Raw genomic sequence first — 15,846 nt, 5'->3', positions numbered from 1 at the left:
CCGCGGAGCTTCGCGGGCAGCGCTCAGTTGAAATCTCCGGAAAAAGGCTCAGAGTTTGGGGCTCAACCTTCGAGATTTGGGTCAAAGGCTCGAAGGTCTGGAGGAAGTCGAGCGTTGAGTTTGGGGGGAAACGGTGGCGGCAGGAGGGCAACAGTCAGGATTTGGGGGAAGGATGTGGGGATTTGGGATGTTTTCTGGACATGCCAATTTCATGGGACTGGGGGCCACCGCCGACATTCACACCATAAGCAGCAGTACAACAACCATCGTTAAAACGTTTGGTGCAGAAATAGGCGGCGGAATCCTCGTCCCTGAGGCTGTTCATGGTCAGCGTCACCGAGCTCTGCCCGTTGTCCCTGGAGATCCTGAACCGGCCCTGCACCGACGGCGCGTAGCTGGTGCTGCTGCCAGCGCTGTTGATCGCTGCAATCGATTCCAGCCCCTGCCCGGGTTTCTGGCGGACCCAGAATATCCCGAATTGGCTGAAGTCGAACCCAGATCCGCGGCAGAGGAGGCGCAGGGACCCCCCGGGGGGCTGGAGGTCCCCCCCGGACTCCAGCAGGGTCACGGCCGCCCGGAGCCCTGCGGGAAAAAGGGGAGATGGGGATGAGGCGCCGGATCCGGGTGTGTCCCGGGGTGGGCGTCGCGCTCCGGCGGCGGCCGGGACCCACCTGGGAGGGCCACGAGGACGAGGAGGAGGATGGGGAGGTGCAAGGGTCACAATTTGGGGCCAGGAGTCAGGATTTGGGGTCCCCAATGGAGATGTGGGGCCAAGAGTCGGGATTTGGGTCGGTGGTTGAGCTTTGCCCACCCCCATCTCCCCTTTTTCCCGCAGGGCTCCGGGCGGCCGTGACCCTGCTGGAGTCCGGGGGGGACCTCCAGCCCCCCGGGGGGTCCCTGCGCCTCCTCTGCCGCGGATCTGGGTTCGACTTCAGCCAATTCGGGATGCTCTGGATCCGCCAGAAACCCGGGCAGGCGCTGGAATGGCTCGCCAGTATCCACAAGGATGGCAGATTCTGGCGTGCGCCATCAGTGTGGGACCGGTTCATGATCTCCAGGGGCAACGGGCAGAGCTCGGTGACGCTGACCATGAACAGCCTCAGGGACGAGGATTCCGCCGCCTATTTCTGCGCCAAAGCTGCTGGTGCTGGTGCTTATCCTGGTGCTGGTTCTGGTTGGGCTTTTGGTGCTGCTTATCGTGGTTATTCACTAGGTTGGGGTGGGATTGGCCCCGCCCCCGTGGCCGCGCCCCCACCAATCGCCAAACCCCCCATCTTTGCCCCAGAGCTCAGCCCTTGACCCAGCTCTTGACGCTCGAGAGTCTCAAATCTCCCCCGTTTGAACCAATGTTGACCCAAAGCCCTGAATGGTTCTGCCCCAAACGCAAGCGCTGGCCCCAAACCTTCACGGGGTGAAATGGATGAACCTGAGGGGAAAGTTGAGAGTTGGAGCAGCAATGGAAGAGTTTGTGGGAATCAGGTCAAGAATGGGGGCAATGTCTGGGATTGGGGGAAGGATCTGGGGACTCTGGGGACCCCAAATCCTGACTCTTGGCCCCAAAATTGTGACCTTGCACCTCCCCATCCTCCTCCTCCTCCTCCTCCTCCTCGTGGCCCTCCCAGGTGGGTCCCGGCCGCCTCCGGAGCGCGACGCCCACCCCGGGACACGGCCGGATCCGGCGCCTCATCCCCATCTCCCCTTTTTCCCGCAGGGCTCCGGGCGGCCGTGACCCTGCTGGAGTCCGGGGGGGACCTCCAGCCCCCCGGGGAGTCCCTGAGCCTCCTCTGCCGCGCCTCCGGCTTCGACTTCGGACAATACCAGATGGAATGGGTACGACAGAGGCCCGGGCAGGCGCTGGAATGGCTCGCAGGGATCAACAGCGACGGTTACACCGACTACGTGCCGTGGGTGCAGGGCCGGTTCAGGATCTCCAGGGACAACGGGCAGAGCTCGGTGACGCTGACCATGAACAGCCTCAGGGACGAGGATTCCGCCACCTATTTCTGTGTCAAGGATACTGGTGCTGGTGCTGGTGCTGGTGCTGGTGCTGGTGCTTGGGGTGTTTTTTCCCCGCTGCTGTCGCTGCATCCCCAAACATCACCAAACTCCAGATCCTTCCCCAAAACCTCAACCTTTGACCCATTTCTTTGCCATTTGTCTCAAGCTCCAATTCTGTGACTCCAAATCTCAACTTTTGGCCCCAAAACTCAGATGTTTTCCCCAAACCGGAACCGTTTTCATCCCTGAGCTCAACCTTGGCCCTCAAATCTCAACCATTTGCTCAAAAGTTGACCAGTTTTGCCCCAAACTTCATCCCGTGGCCCCATATCTTGACCCTTGACCAAAACCTCAAGAACTGACCCCAACCGCAACCCTTGTGGCAAAGTTTGAAGAACGAAGTCGAGATCTGGGGCCAAGAGTTGAAGTTTGAGGTCAGGGCTTGAGCTTTGGGCCAGAACCAGTCGAGGGTTCGGGTCAACGTTGCTGCAGCTGGTGGAGATTTGGGACAAACAGGGAACAATGAGGCCAAGGGCTGAGGTTCGGGGGCGGCTCTGGGGTTTGGGGACGGCTGGGGACACAGCGGCGGGGGCTCGCTGCCAAAAGCCCCACCAAGAGCAGCAGATCCCCACCCGCCGCTGCCGTCGAAATTCTTGGCGCAGAAATAGGCGGCGGAATCCTCGTCCCTGAGGCTGTTCATGGTCAGCGTCACCGAGCTCTGCCCGTTGTCCCTGGAGATCCTGAACCGGCCCCGCACCGCGGGCGCGTGCCACCTGCCGGTGCCGTCGTCGTGGATGCCCGCGACCCATTCCAGCCCCGTCCCGTGCCCCTGGCGCACCCAGAACATACCGAACTTCCCGAAGTCGAAGCCGGATCCGCGGCAGACGAGGGTCAGGGAACCCCCCGGAGGCTGCTCATCCCCCCCGGACTCCAGCAGGGTCACGGCCGCCCGGAGCCCTGCGGGAAAAAGGGGAGATGGGGATGAGGCGCCGGATGCGGGCGTGTCCCGGGGTGGGCGTCGCGCTCCGGAGGCGGCCGGGACCCACCTGGGAGGGCCACGAGGAGAAGGAGGAGGAGGAGGAGGATGATGGGGAGGTCCAAGGGTCACAATTTGGGACGAAGAGTCAGGATTTGGGGTCCCCAATGGAGATGTGGGGCCAAGAGTTGGGATTTGGGTCGGTGGTTGAGCTTTGCCCATCCCCATCTCCCCTTTTTCCCGCAGGGCTCCGGGCGGCCGTGACCCTGCTGGAGTCCGGGGGGGACCTCCAGCCCCCCGGGGGGTCCCTGAGCCTCCTCTGCCGCGCCTCCGGCTTCAATTTTGGCGGGTTCAACATGATGTGGGTGCGGCAGAGGCCCGGGCAGGGGCTGGAATGGGTCGCAGAGATTGCCAACGATGGCAGCACCAAATACACGCCGTCGGTGCAGGGCCGGTTCACGATCTCCAGGGACAACGGGCAGAGCTCGGTGACGCTGACCATGAACAGCCTCAGGGACGAGGATTCCGCCGCCTATTTCTGTGCCAAATCTGCTGGTGCCTGGCCTGGTTGGGCCAGTCCTGCCAATATTGGTTATTCGCGTGCTTGGGGTGGCTTTGGCCCTGCCCCCGTGGCCGCGTCCCCACCGGTCCCCAAACCCCAGGTCCTTGCCCCAAACCGCAGCCCCTGACCCCAAATCGGGACCCTTTTTCCCCCTCAGCTCAACCTTGGCCCTCAAATCTCAGCCATTTGCCCCCAGACTTGCCCCGTTCTGCCCCAAATTCCCACTGCTGGCCCCGAGTCACAGCCACTGACCCAAAGCTGGACCGCTGGCCCCAAATCTTCAGCGCGGAGCCCGATCGCTGCCGTTGGCCAAAATCTTGGGAATTGAGCTCCAATCGAGACTTTGGGGGCAAAGTTGGAAGGACAAAGCCCCGATTGGGGGTCGAGACTTGAGGATTGAAGTCAGCGCTGGAGATTTGGGGCTGAACCCGCTGAGTTTAGGGCAGAACCGGGGGAGGGCTTGGGGTCAGTGCTGAACACTGGAGGAGAGGGGCGAGATTTGGGGCAAAGGATCAAGAATTGGGGCAAAGGGGCCAAAACCACCGCGACGAGCAGAAGCACCAAAACCCCAACCGGCAACAGCCGGTCTGCCGCAGAAATAGGTGGCGGAATCCTCGTCCCTGAGGCTGTTCATGGTCAGCGTCACCAAGCTCTGCCCGTTGTCCCTGGAGATCCTGAATCGGTCCCGCACCGACGGCGTGTAGGTGGTGTATCCATCGCTGTCGATCCCTGCGACGTATTCCAGCCCCTGCCTGGGTCTCTGCCGCACCCAGTAGATGTGAAATTGGCTGAAGTCGAAGCCGGATCCACGGCAGAGGAGGCGCAGGGACCCCCCGGGGGGCTGGAGGTCCCCCCCGGACTCCAGCAGGGTCACGGCCGCCCGGAGCCCTGCGGGAAAAAGGGGAGATGGGGATGGGCAAAGCTCAACCACCGACCCAAATCCCGACTCTTGGCCCCACATCTCCATTGGGGACCCCAAATCCTGACTCCTGGCCCCAAATTGTGACCCTTGCACCTCCCCATCATCCTCCTCCTCCTCCTCGTGGCCCTCCCAGGTGGGTCCCGGCAGCCTCCGGAGCGCGACGCCCACCCCGGGACACGGCCGGATCCGGCGCCTCATCCCCATCTCCCCTTTTTCCCGCAGGGCTCCGGGCGGCCGTGACCCTGCTGGAGTCCGGGGGGGACCTCCAGCCCCCCGGGGGGTCCCTGAGCCTCGTCTGCCGTGGATCTGGGTTTGACTTCACCAAATTCGGGATGGGCTGGATGCGCCAGAAACCCGGGCAGGCGCTGGAATACGTCGCGACTATCAACAGCGATGGCAGCACCACCAGATACGCGCCGTCGGTGCAGGGCCGGTTCACGATCTCCAGGGACAACGGGCAGAGCTCGGTGACGCTGACCATGAACAGCCTCAGGGACGAGGATTCCGCCACCTATTTCTGCGCCAAACGTGCTGGTGCTGGTTATGTTGATGGTTATGGTACTGCTGGCAGGGTTGATGATACAGCTGAGGGCAGCGTTACCCCCATGAAGGGTCTTTAAAAGTCCCCAAACCCCCAGATCCTTCCCCAAAATCTCAGCCCTTGCCCTCCAATCTCAGCCCTTTGCCCCAAACTCCCCCACTGCTGCCCCAACTTTCCGCTTCCTCCACACTTTTGACCTTTTGGCCCAAATCTTCGCCTCTCCCTCCAACTCGCACTCTTTGCCCAGAGCCACCATGGCAACCTCAGCCTTTCAGCCCAGATTTCCGCTCCCGGCCCTTGCGGCCCCAGAGTTCCCCGGGCTCGGCCCCACATCTCAGCCATGGCCACCGAACCTTCCCTCCCGGCAGCCGATCCCGAGGGTTTTCCACCCAAATCCGCGTGAGCGGTGAAGAGCTGGGGCCGAGAGGTGAGACCTGGGCTCACTGGCGGAGGTTTGGGGCAGAACCAGTCCAGAGCTGGGACACGAGGACAAGAAGCGGGTCAGGGGCTGGGGTTTGGGGCAAGGACCTGGGGTTTGGGGACCGGTGGGGACCCGGCCATGGGGGAGAGCCCAGAACCACCGCAAGCTCCGGAATGAACGCGATAAGCAGCCAAAGCAGCCCAACCAGCACCAGTACCACCCCAAGCACCAGAAGATTTGGCACAGAAATAGGTGGCGGAATCCTCGTCCCTGAGGCTGTTCATGGTCAGCGTCACCGAGCTCTGCCCGTTGTCCCTGGAGATCGTGAACCGGCCCTTGACCGATGGCGCGTAGTAGGTGCTGCTACCATCGCTGTTGATACTCGCGACGTATTCCAGCGCCTGCCTGGGTTTCTGGCGCATCCAGAACATCCCAAATTTGGTGAAGTCAAAGCCAGATCCGCGGCAGAGGAGGCGCAGGGACCCCTCGGGGGGCTGGAGGTCCCCCCCGGACTCCAGCAGGGTCACGGCTGCCCGGAGCCCTGCGGGAAAAAGGGGAGATGGGGATGAGGCGCCGGATCCGGCCGTGTCCCGGGGTGGGCGTCGCGCTCCGGAGGCGGCCGGGACCCACCTGGGAGGGCCTTGAACAAAGGGACCTTCCTGCTGGAGTCCAGGGGGACCTCGAGCCCCCCGGGGGGTCCCTGTGCCTCCTCTGCCGCGCCTCCGGCTTCAATTTTGGCGGGTTTGGAATGCACTGGGTGCGGCAGAGACCCGGGCAGGGGCTGGAATGGCTCGCAGGGATCAACAGCGACGGTTACACCGTGTACGCGCCGTCGGTGCAGGGCCGGTTCAGGATCTCCAGGGACAACGGGCAGAGCTCGGTGACGCTGACCATGAACAGCCTCAGGGACGAGGATTCCGCCGCCTATTTCTGCGCCAAGGATGTGGACGCCACGGGCGTGAATGCCGCGGGTGAAACTGACGCTGGTGCTCATGGGGGCTCTCACCCCGTGCCAGCACTGCGTCCCCACGTGCCCCTGAGCTACAAACCTCAGCCTTCGGGCCAAATCTCAGCCGTTTTCACCAAGACTTTACACAAAGATCAGGATCTGGGGCAGCCGAGGACATTCAGGGAAAAACTGGCCGTGTTCCAGGGAAGAGGTGGAGTTTTAAGGATCGAGGTTGTGCCAAAACGCTCCCAGTTTGTGGCTAAAAATTGAGGTTTGGGCAAGGAGCGAAGATTTGGGGCGGAACCGCTGCCCTGGTCCTGTGGCCGCAGCACTGCTGGTGCCAGCACCACCCCAACCAGCCGAATCCCCTCGGCCAGCAGCCACAACAGCGGGCCAACCACCGCCACCAGCACTGGTAGATTTGGCGCAGAAATAGGTGGCGGAATCCTCGTCCCTGAGGCTGTCCATGGTCAGCGTCACCGAGCTCTGCCCGTTGTCCCTGGAGATCCTGAACCGGCCCTTGACGGACGCAGCGGGCAAGGCAGTGCCACCATCGCTGCTGATCCCAGCGACCCATTCCAGCGCCTGCCCGGGCCTCTGCCGCACCCACATCATGTTGAACTGCCCAAAGTCGAAGCCGGAGGCGCGGCAGAGGAGGCGCAGGGACCCCCCGGGGGGCTGGAGGTCCCCCCCGGACTCCAGCAGGGTCACGGCCGCCCGGAGCCCTGCGGGAAAAAGGGGAGATGGGGATGGGCAAAGCTCAACCACCGACCCAAATCCCGACTCTTGGCCCCACATCTCCATTGGGGACCCCAAATCCCGACTCTTGGCCCCAAATTTTGACCTTTGGACCTCACCATTCTCCTCCTCCTCCTCCTCCTCGTGGCCCTCCCAGGTGGGTCCCGGCCAGGTCCGGAGCGCGACGCCCACCCCGGGACACGCCCGGATCCGGCGCCTCATCCCCATCTCCCCTTTTTCCCGCAGGGCTCCGGGCGGCCGTGACCCTGCTGGAGTCCGGGGGGGACCTCCAGCCCCCCGGGGGGTCCCTGCGCCTCCTCTGCCGCGGATCTGGGTTCACCTTCGGGAGTTACGACATGTACTGGATCCGCCAGAAACCTGGGCAGGGGCTGGAATGGGTCGCAGGGATCAGCTACGGTGGTGGCAGCACCGACTACGCGTCGTCAGTGCGGGGCCGGTTCACGATCTCCAGGGACAACGGGCAGAGCTCGGTGACGCTGACCATGAACAGCCTCAGGGACGAGGATTCCGCCACCTATTTCTGTGCCAAATGTTTTAACGATGGTTGTGGTGCTTATGATGCTTCTGCTTATGGTGACAATGTCGGCGGTGGCCCCCATTCCCATGAAATTGGGATGTCCAGAAAACATCCCAAATCCCCGCATCCTTCCCCCAAATCCTGACTGTCGCCCTCCTGCCGCCACCGTTTCCCCCCAAACTCAACGCTCGACTTCCTCCAGACCTTCGAGCCTTTGACCCAAATCTCGAAGGTTGAGCCCCAAACTCTGAGCCTTTTTCCGGAGATTTCAACTGAGCGCTGCCCGCGAAGCTCCGCGGCCTCTGCCCCCGGAGTCGATTGGTTTGGTGCCAAATCTCAACCATCGTTCTCAAAACTTCCCTGTTGGCACCAGATCCTGATCTTTTTCCCCAAAAGCTTGTGCGGACGATGGAGGTTTGGGCCGATGGTCAAGACCTGGGGCCAAAAGTCAAGATCTGGGTCCAAAAGTCAAAATTTGGGGCCAAAAGTCAAGATTTGGGGCCAGCCCTGAGATCCTTCCCCACAACCTCAATCGTTGGCCCCAAATCGTGAAAATTTTCTCCAAATTGTGATGCCTTAACCCCGCCCGTTCCTGTTGCAGCCCGGACACCGAAATCCAGGGCTGCAGCTGGGGCTCCTTCCCTCTGCTTCGGCGCTCGGAGAAATCCCCGCCGGAGCTTTCCCGGCGGGGTCGTGAACGCGCCGAAACTCGCCGGCGAAAACGGGGGCAAATTCAGGAACTGCGGCAGGAACTACCATCATTGTTGATCCTGGCAACGTATTCCAGCCCCTGCCCGGGTTTCTGGTGAATCCAGCCCATCCCAAATTTGCTGAAGTCAAACCCAGATGTGCGGCAGAGGAGGCGCAGGGACCCCCCGGGGGGCTGGAGGTCCCCCCCGGACTCCAGCAGGGTCACGGCCGCCCGGAGCCCTGCGGGAAAAAGGGGAGATGGGGATGGGCAAAGCTCAACCACCGACCCAAATCCCGACTCTTGGCCCCACATCTCCATTGGGACCCCAAATCCTGACTCCTGGCCCCAAATTGTGACCCTTGCACCTCCCCATCATCCTCCTCCTCCTCCTCGTGGCCCTCCCAGGTGGGTCCCGGCAGCCTCCGGAGCGCGACGCCCACCCCGGGACACGGCCGGATCCGGCGCCTCATCTCTGCCCGTTGTCCCTGGAGATCGTGAACCGGCCCTCGACCGATGGCGCATAGAAGGTACCGGTGCTGTCATCATGGATCCCTGCGACGAATTCCAGCCCCTGCCCGGGTTTCTGGCGGATCCAGAACATCCCGAATTGGCTGAAGTCGAAGCCAGAGGCGCGGCAGAGGAGGCGCAGGGACCCCCCGGGGGGCTGGAGGTCCCCCCCGGACTCCAGCAGGGTCAAGGCCGCCCGGAGCCCTGCGGGAAAAAGGGGAGATGGGGATGAGGCGCCGGATCCGGCCGTGTCCCGGGGTGGGCGTCGCGCTCCGGAGGCGGCCGGGACCCACCTGGGAGGGCCTTGAACGAAGGGACCTTCCTGGGGCTCAGAGGGACCTCGAGCCCCCCGGGGGGTCCCTGCGCCTCCTCTGCCGCACCTCCGGCTACGACTTTGGGAATGTCTACATGCTCTGGGCGCGGCAGAGACCCGGGCAGGCGCTGGAATACGTCGCGAGTATCAAGAGCGATGGCAGCACCACCAACTACGCGCCGTCGGTGCAGGGCCGGTTCACGATCTCCAGGGACAGCGGGCAGAGCTCGGTGACGCTGACCATGAACAGCCTCAGGGACGAGGATTCCGCCACCTATTTCTGTGCCAAACGTGCTGGCTCTAGTTGTAATTATGAAGTTCCTGCTAACGATGGTGGTTTGGGTCCTGCCCCCATCTCGGTGTCCCCACCTGCCCCCAAACCCCAGATCCGTCCCCCAAACCTCAACCCTTGGCCCCACTCTTGAAAAAGGGATTTCACCCCGGTATTTATTTGAAGGTCCCCAGGTGCGCCGGGCCCAGGTGGAACGCGCCGCAGTGCCCACCCCCGGCAGGTCTGGCACCTCATTATAGGCGTTACTAATTAGCACTTCCACCAGCGACTCCCCAGTGCGGGGCTCCAGCGACCGTTGGTGCCCTTTTGGGGCGCAAGGCTGAGCTTTAGGGCCGAAAGCCGAGCTTTGGGCTATGAGCAGCCGAGGGTGTGGGGCGGATGCGCCAACGTCGGCACAAATGTGGGAGATGTGGGGCAAAGGGCCGAGGAACGGGTCCGGAGTGAGGTTTTGGGGACAGGACCTGGGCTTTGGGACTGGTGGGCGAGCGGTGCGAGGGGCGGGGCCACCTCCAGCACTGTCACCATCGCCATCACCGTAAATGTCGCCTGCGCCGCTCCAGCCGCTGGAGCCCTTGGCGCAGAAATAGGCGGCGGAATCCTCGTCCCGGAGGCTGCTCATGGTCAGCGTCACCGAGCTCTGCCCGTTGTCCCGGGCGATCGCCACCCGGCCCCGCACCGACGGCGCGTACACCGTGTGTCCTCCTTTGTTGATGCCGGCCACGAACTCCAGCCCCTTCCCGGGGCCCTGGCGCGCCCACATCAGGTCAAAACTCCCGAAGTCGAAGCCGGAGGCGCGGCAGAGGAGGCGCAGGGACCCCCCGGGGGGCTGGAGGTCCCCTCCGGACTCCAGCAGGGTCACGGCCGCATCCCCACATCTCGACCACTTTTGGCCCAAACCCCACTGGTTTGGTCTCAGATCTCCGCCAGGCGCCCCCAACGCCCCCAAATCCTGCAATTAACCCAAACACAGTCGTTAATTAATTGGGCGCCTCAGCTGGACCCTGCTCTGTCGATTGCCCAATTTCCTGCGAGTTAAAAACTTGTAAAACCCCCTGGGACCCCGGACCTGGCACATCCCGGCCACGGCCTTGAGCTCCCTCCTCCTCCTCCCCATCCTCCTCATCCTCCTCCTCCTGGTGGCCCTCCCAGGTGGGTCCCGGCCGCCTCCGGAGCGCGACGCCCACCCCGGGACACGGCCGGATCCGGCGCCTCATCCCCATCTCCCCTTTTTCCCGCAGGGCTCCGGGCGGCCGTGACCCTGCTGGAGTCCGGGGGGGACCTCCAGCCCCCCGGGGGGTCCCTGACCCTCGTCTGCCACGGATCTGGGTTTGACTTCAGTAAATTTGGGATGTACTGGATCCGCCAGAAACCTGGGCAGGGGCTGGAATTCGTCGCGAGTATCAGGAGCAGTGACAGCGCCGTGTACGCGCCGTCAGTGCAGGGCCGGTTCACGATCTCCAGGGACAACGGGCAGAGCTCGGTGACGCTGACCATGAACAGCCTCAGGGACGAGGATTCCGCCACCTATTTCTGCACCAAATCTGCTGATGCTGGTGCTGCTTTGGCAGATGATGTTGCCTTTCGCGGTTGTTCTGGGCTCTCCCCCTTGACTGGGTCCCCACCAGTCCCCAAACCCCAGGTCCTTGCCCCAAACCCCAGCCCCTGACCCGCTTCTTGTCCACGTGTCCCAGCTCTGGACTGGTTCTGCCCCAAACCTCCGCCCGTGAGCCCAGGTCTCACCTCCCGGCCCCAGCTCTTCACCGCTCACGCGGATTTGGGTGGAAAACCCTCGGGATCGGCTGCCGGGAGGGAAGGTTCGGTGGCCATGGCTGAGATGTGGGGCCGAGCCCGGGGAACTCTGGGGCCGCAAGGGCCGGGAGCGGAAATCTGGGCTGAAAGGCTGAGGTTGCCATGGTGGCTCTGGGCAAAGAGTGCGAGTTGGAGGGAGAGGCGAAGATTTGGGCCAAAAGGTCAAAAGTGTGGAGGAAGTCGAAAGTTGGGGCAGCAGTGGGGGAGTTTGGGGCAAAGGGCTGAGATTGGAGGGCAAGGGCTGAGATTTTGGGGAAGGATCTGGGGGTTTGGGGACTTTTAAAGACCCTTCATGGGGGGTGTGGGGCCGCCTCAGGTGCATCACCATCACCACCAGCCTCAACATATTCAGCAGCATTCCAACCACCAGCAGCAGCAGATTTGGCGCAGAAATAGGTGGCGGAATCCTCGTCCCTGAGGCTGTTCATGGTCAGCGAGCTCTGCCCGCTGTCCCTGGAGATCCTGAACCGGCCCTTGACCGACGACGCGTAGTTCGTGCTGCCACCAGTGTTGGTGATCCCAGCGACGTATTCCAGCCCCTGCCCGGGTTTCTGGCGGACCCAGGCCATGTCGTAACTCCCGAAGGTGAACCCAGATGCACGGCAGAGGAGGCGCAGGGACCCCCCGGGGGGCTGGAGGTCCCCCCCGGACTCCAGCAGGGTCACGGCCGCCCGGAGCCCTGCGGGAAAAAGGGGAGATGGGCATGAGGCGCCGGATCCGGCCGTGTCCCGGGGTGGGCGTCACGCTCCGGAGGCGGCCGGGACCCACCTGGGAGGGCCACGAGTACAAGGAGGAGGATGGGGAGGTCCAAGGGTCACAATTTGGGGCCAAGAGTCGGGATTTGAGGTCCCCAATGGAGATGTGGGGCCAAGAGTCGGGATTTGGGTCGGTGGTTGAGCTTTGCCCATCCCCATCTCCCCTTTTTCCCACAGGGCTCCGGGCGGCCGTGACCCTGCTGGAGTCCGGGGGGGACCTCCAGCCCCCCGGGGGGTCCCTGCGCCTCCTCTGCCGCGCCTCCGGCTTCGACTTTAGCAAAACTGGGATGATGTGGATCCGCCAGAGACCCGGGCAGGCGCTGGAACGGGTCGCGAGTATCAGCAACGATGGCAGCTGGACCGGCTACGCGCCGTCGGTGCAGGGCCGGTTCACGATCTCCAGGGACAACGGGCAGAGCTCGGTGACGCTGACCATGAACAGCCTCAGGGACGAGGATTCCGCCGCCTATTTCTGTGCCAAGGATTATCGTACGACCGGTGCTGCTGGTGCTGGTGCCTTTGGCACGGGTCCGGTCTCTCTGTCCCCACACGTCGCCGCCACTGACCAATGTCTCAAGCACTGGCCCCAGATCTTGACCAGTTGAGCCAAACTGGAAGAACAACGTCATGATGTGGGGCCAGGACTGGAGGCTGGTTGAGAATTGAGTTGGAACCGGCCCAAGCCTGGCACAAATGGTCAAGAACAGGGACAATGCTTGGATGAGGTTTTGGGAAAGGATCTGCGGTTTGGGGACAGGTGGGGACCCGGACACAGGGGACAGCCCAGAACCACCCCAAGCACCAGAAAGACCGTGATAAGCAGCAGGAAAACCATAACCAGCACCAGCAACAACCCAAGCAGCAGCATCCTTGGCGCAGAAATAGGCGGCGGAATCCTCGTCCCTGAGGCTGTTCATGGTCAGCGTCACCGAGCTCTGCCCGTTGTCCCTGGAGATCGTGAACCGGCCCTTGACCGAAGACACGTAGCCGGTGCTGCTGCCACCGCTGCTGATACCTGTGACGAATTCCAGCCCCTGCCCGGGTTTCTGGCGCATCCAGCTCATCCCAAATTGGCTGAAGTCGTAGCCGGACGCGCGGCAGAGGAGGCGCAGGGACTCCCCGGGGGGCTGGAGGTCCCACCCGGACTCCAGCAGGGTCATGGCCGCCCGGAGCCCTGCGGGAAAAAGGGGAGATGGGCATGAGGTGCCGGATCTGGCCGTGTCCCGGGGTGGGCGTCGCTCTCCGGACCCGGCCGGGACCCACCTGGGAGGGCCACGAGAAGGAGGAGGAGGAGGAGAAGGATCAAATCTCCCCCGTTTGAACCAATCTTGACCAATGCCCTGAATGGTTCTGCCCCAAACGCAAGAGCCGGCCCCAAACCTTCACGGGGTGAAATGGATGAACCTGAGGGGAAAGTCGAGAGTTGGGGCAGCAATGGAAGAGTTTGTGGGAATCAGGTCAAGAATGGGGCCAGTGGCTGGGATTTGGGGGAAGGATCTGGGGACACTGGGGACCCCAAATCCTGACTCCTGGCCCCAAATTGTGGCCCTTGGACCTCCCCATCCTCCTCCTGCTCCTCCTCGTGGCCCTCCCAGGTGAGTCCCGGCTCCCTCCGGAGCGCGACGCCCACCCCGGGACACGGCCGAATCCGGCGCCTCATCCCCATCTCCCCTTTTTCCCGCAGGGCTCCGGGCGGCCGTGACCCTGCTGGAGTCCGGGGGGGACCTCCAGCCCCCCGGGGGGTCCCTGAGCCTCCTCTGCCGCGGATCCGGGTTTGACTTCAGCCAATTCGGGATGGGCTGGTACCGCCAGAAACCCGGGCAGGGGCTGGAATGGCTCGCCAGTATCCACAAGGATGGCAGATACTGGCACGCGCCTTCGGTGCAGGGCCGGTTCACGATCTCCAGGGACAACGGGCAGAGCTCGGTGACGCTGACCATGAACAGCCTCAGGGACGAGGATTCCGCCACCTATTTCTGCACCAAAGCTGCTGATGGTTATGGTGGTTGGAATGGTGCTGCTGTCAATGTTGTTGGCGCAGCTGAGAGTGGCTCTGCCCCCATGATGCGTCTTTAAATGTCCCCAAACCCCCAGATCCTTCCCCAAAATCTCAGCCCTTGCCCTCCAATCCCAGCCCTCTTCCCCAAACTCCCCCACTGCTGCCCCAACTCTTCAGTTTCTCCACAATTTTTGCCCCCTTGTCCCAAATCTCCGCCTTTCCCTCAGACTTGGACCATTGGCCCCAAACCTGGGTTCCTTCATCCCCCAAATCTCAGCCTTTCACCCCAGATTTCAGCCGTGGTCACCTCAAACCTCCGCTGGTTCTGTCGGGCTTTGGGGAACGGGTTGGGGTTTGGGCACAGGGAGTCGAGTTCTGGAGACAAAGGCCAAGATCTGGGGAATCAGCCAAGCTTCGGCCACGTGGTCGAGCTTTGGGGCCAAACCTTGAGTTGTGGGGTGAGCGGTCACCGCTGGCGTGAACGGGGCAGATTTGGGGCACAGGGTGGAGAGTTGGGTGAGGAGTCGAAGCCTGAGGGAAGGATCTGGGCTCTGGGGACAGGCGGGGAAGGCGAGGTGGCGGTGGGGTCACGGCCGGCGGCGTCACCATAAGCAGGAGCGGGAGCACCGGCACCAGAACCCTTGGCACAGAAATAGGTGGCGGAATCCTCGTCCCTGAGGCTGTTCATGGTCAGCGTCACCGAGCTCTGCCCGTTGTCCCTGGAGATCGTGAACCGGCCCTCGACCGATGGCGCGTATCTGGTGTAATCACCATCGTTGTTGATCCTGGCAATGTATTCCAGTCCCTGCCCGGGTTTCTGGCGCACCCAGAGCATCCCAAATTGTCCGAAGTCGAATCCGGAGGCGCGGCAGAGGAGGCGCAGGGACCCCCCGGGGGGCTGGAGGTCCCCCCCGGACTCCAGCAGGGTCACGGCCGCCCGGAGCCCTGTGGGAAAAAGGGGAGATGGGGATGGGCAAAGCTCAACCACCGACCCAAATCCCGACTCTTGGCCCCACATCTCCATTGGGGACCCCAAATCCTGACTCCTGGCCCCAAATTGTGACTCTTGGACCTCCCCATCCTCTTCATCCTCGTCTTCGTGGCCCTCCCAGGTGGGTCCCGGCCGCCTCCAGAGCGCGACGCCCACCCCAGGACACGGCCGGATCCGGCGCCTCATCCCCATCTCCCCTTTTTCCCGCAGGGCTCCGGGCGGCCGTGACCCTGCTGGAGTCCGGGGGGGACCTCCAGCCCCCCGGGGGGTCCCTGAGCCTCCTCTGCCGCGCCTCCGGATTTGACTTTGGAGACTTCAACATGTACTGGATCCGCCAGAAACCTGGGAAGGCGCTGGAATGGCTCGCTGAGATCACCAACACTGGTGGCAGCACCTGGTACGCGTCATTGGTCAAGGGCCGGTTCAGGATCTCCAGGGACAACGGGCAGAGCTCGGTGACGCTGACCATGAACAGCCTCAGGGACGAGGATTCCGCCGCCTATTTCTGCGCCAAAGCTGACTATGCTGGTACCGGTTGCTGTTATGGTGGTGATCGTATTTGTGGCCCCGCCCCCGTCTCTGGGTCCCCAAATGTCCCCAAATCCCAGATCCTTACCCCAAATCTCAAGCATTGACCCAGGGTTTGACCGCTGACCCCACATCCGCAGCTCTGGGCCGGGCGTTGGCCTTCAGAGAAGGTTTTGAAGAACAAAGCTGAGATCCAGGGCCCGGTGCTGAGGTTCAGGGCCGAAGTCCCCAAAGGTTTGGGCAAAGGGTCAAGATCCGGATCGAGGGCTGAGGTTGGCAGAAAAGGTCCGGGGCTTTCAGGGCAGCCGGGCTGGGG

The 15,846-nt window shown here is 63.0% G+C and overlaps 7 gene segments (V, D, J or C); 3 read left to right on the top strand and 4 right to left on the bottom strand.

The window, feature by feature from the left end:
• LOC138100714 (immunoglobulin heavy variable 3-48-like) overlaps positions 1-15,846 on the bottom strand; it is a 104,048-nt gene that overhangs the window by 1,905 nt on the left and 86,297 nt on the right.
• On the bottom strand, positions 155-705 carry LOC138100694 (immunoglobulin heavy variable 3-23-like; the record flags this gene model as incomplete). The annotated part of the segment is given in 2 exon segments: positions 155-582; positions 672-705. Coding segments are annotated over 2 exon segments (462 nt in total), but the record flags the coding sequence as incomplete, so codon positions are not given.
• Positions 4,555-5,078, top strand: LOC138100693 (Ig heavy chain V region C3-like; the record flags this gene model as incomplete). The annotated part of the segment is given in 2 exon segments: positions 4,555-4,591; positions 4,681-5,078. Coding segments are annotated over 2 exon segments (435 nt in total), but the record flags the coding sequence as incomplete, so codon positions are not given.
• On the top strand, positions 8,705-11,114 carry LOC138100692 (immunoglobulin heavy variable 3-21-like; the record flags this gene model as incomplete). The annotated part of the segment is given in 2 exon segments: positions 8,705-8,741; positions 10,687-11,114. Coding segments are annotated over 2 exon segments (465 nt in total), but the record flags the coding sequence as incomplete, so codon positions are not given.
• LOC138100691 (immunoglobulin heavy variable 3-23-like) lies at positions 11,548-12,044 on the bottom strand (the record flags this gene model as incomplete). The annotated part of the segment is given in 2 exon segments: positions 11,548-11,936; positions 12,026-12,044. Coding segments are annotated over 2 exon segments (408 nt in total), but the record flags the coding sequence as incomplete, so codon positions are not given.
• On the bottom strand, positions 12,638-13,678 carry LOC138100690 (immunoglobulin heavy variable 3-23-like). The segment is given in 4 exon segments: positions 12,638-12,663; positions 12,857-13,186; positions 13,276-13,416; positions 13,540-13,678. Coding segments are annotated over 4 exon segments (636 nt in total).
• On the top strand, positions 15,078-15,720 carry LOC138100689 (Ig heavy chain V region 6.96-like; the record flags this gene model as incomplete). The annotated part of the segment is given in 3 exon segments: positions 15,078-15,123; positions 15,213-15,530; positions 15,671-15,720. Coding segments are annotated over 3 exon segments (414 nt in total), but the record flags the coding sequence as incomplete, so codon positions are not given.

Source organism: Aphelocoma coerulescens, unplaced genomic scaffold, assembly GCF_041296385.1.
Source record: "Aphelocoma coerulescens isolate FSJ_1873_10779 unplaced genomic scaffold, UR_Acoe_1.0 HiC_scaffold_138, whole genome shotgun sequence".
Classification (NCBI taxonomy): domain Eukaryota; kingdom Metazoa; phylum Chordata; class Aves; order Passeriformes; family Corvidae; genus Aphelocoma; species Aphelocoma coerulescens.
The sequence above is the reverse complement of the archived record's forward strand: the minus strand, read 5'-3'. Positions and strand labels throughout refer to the sequence as shown.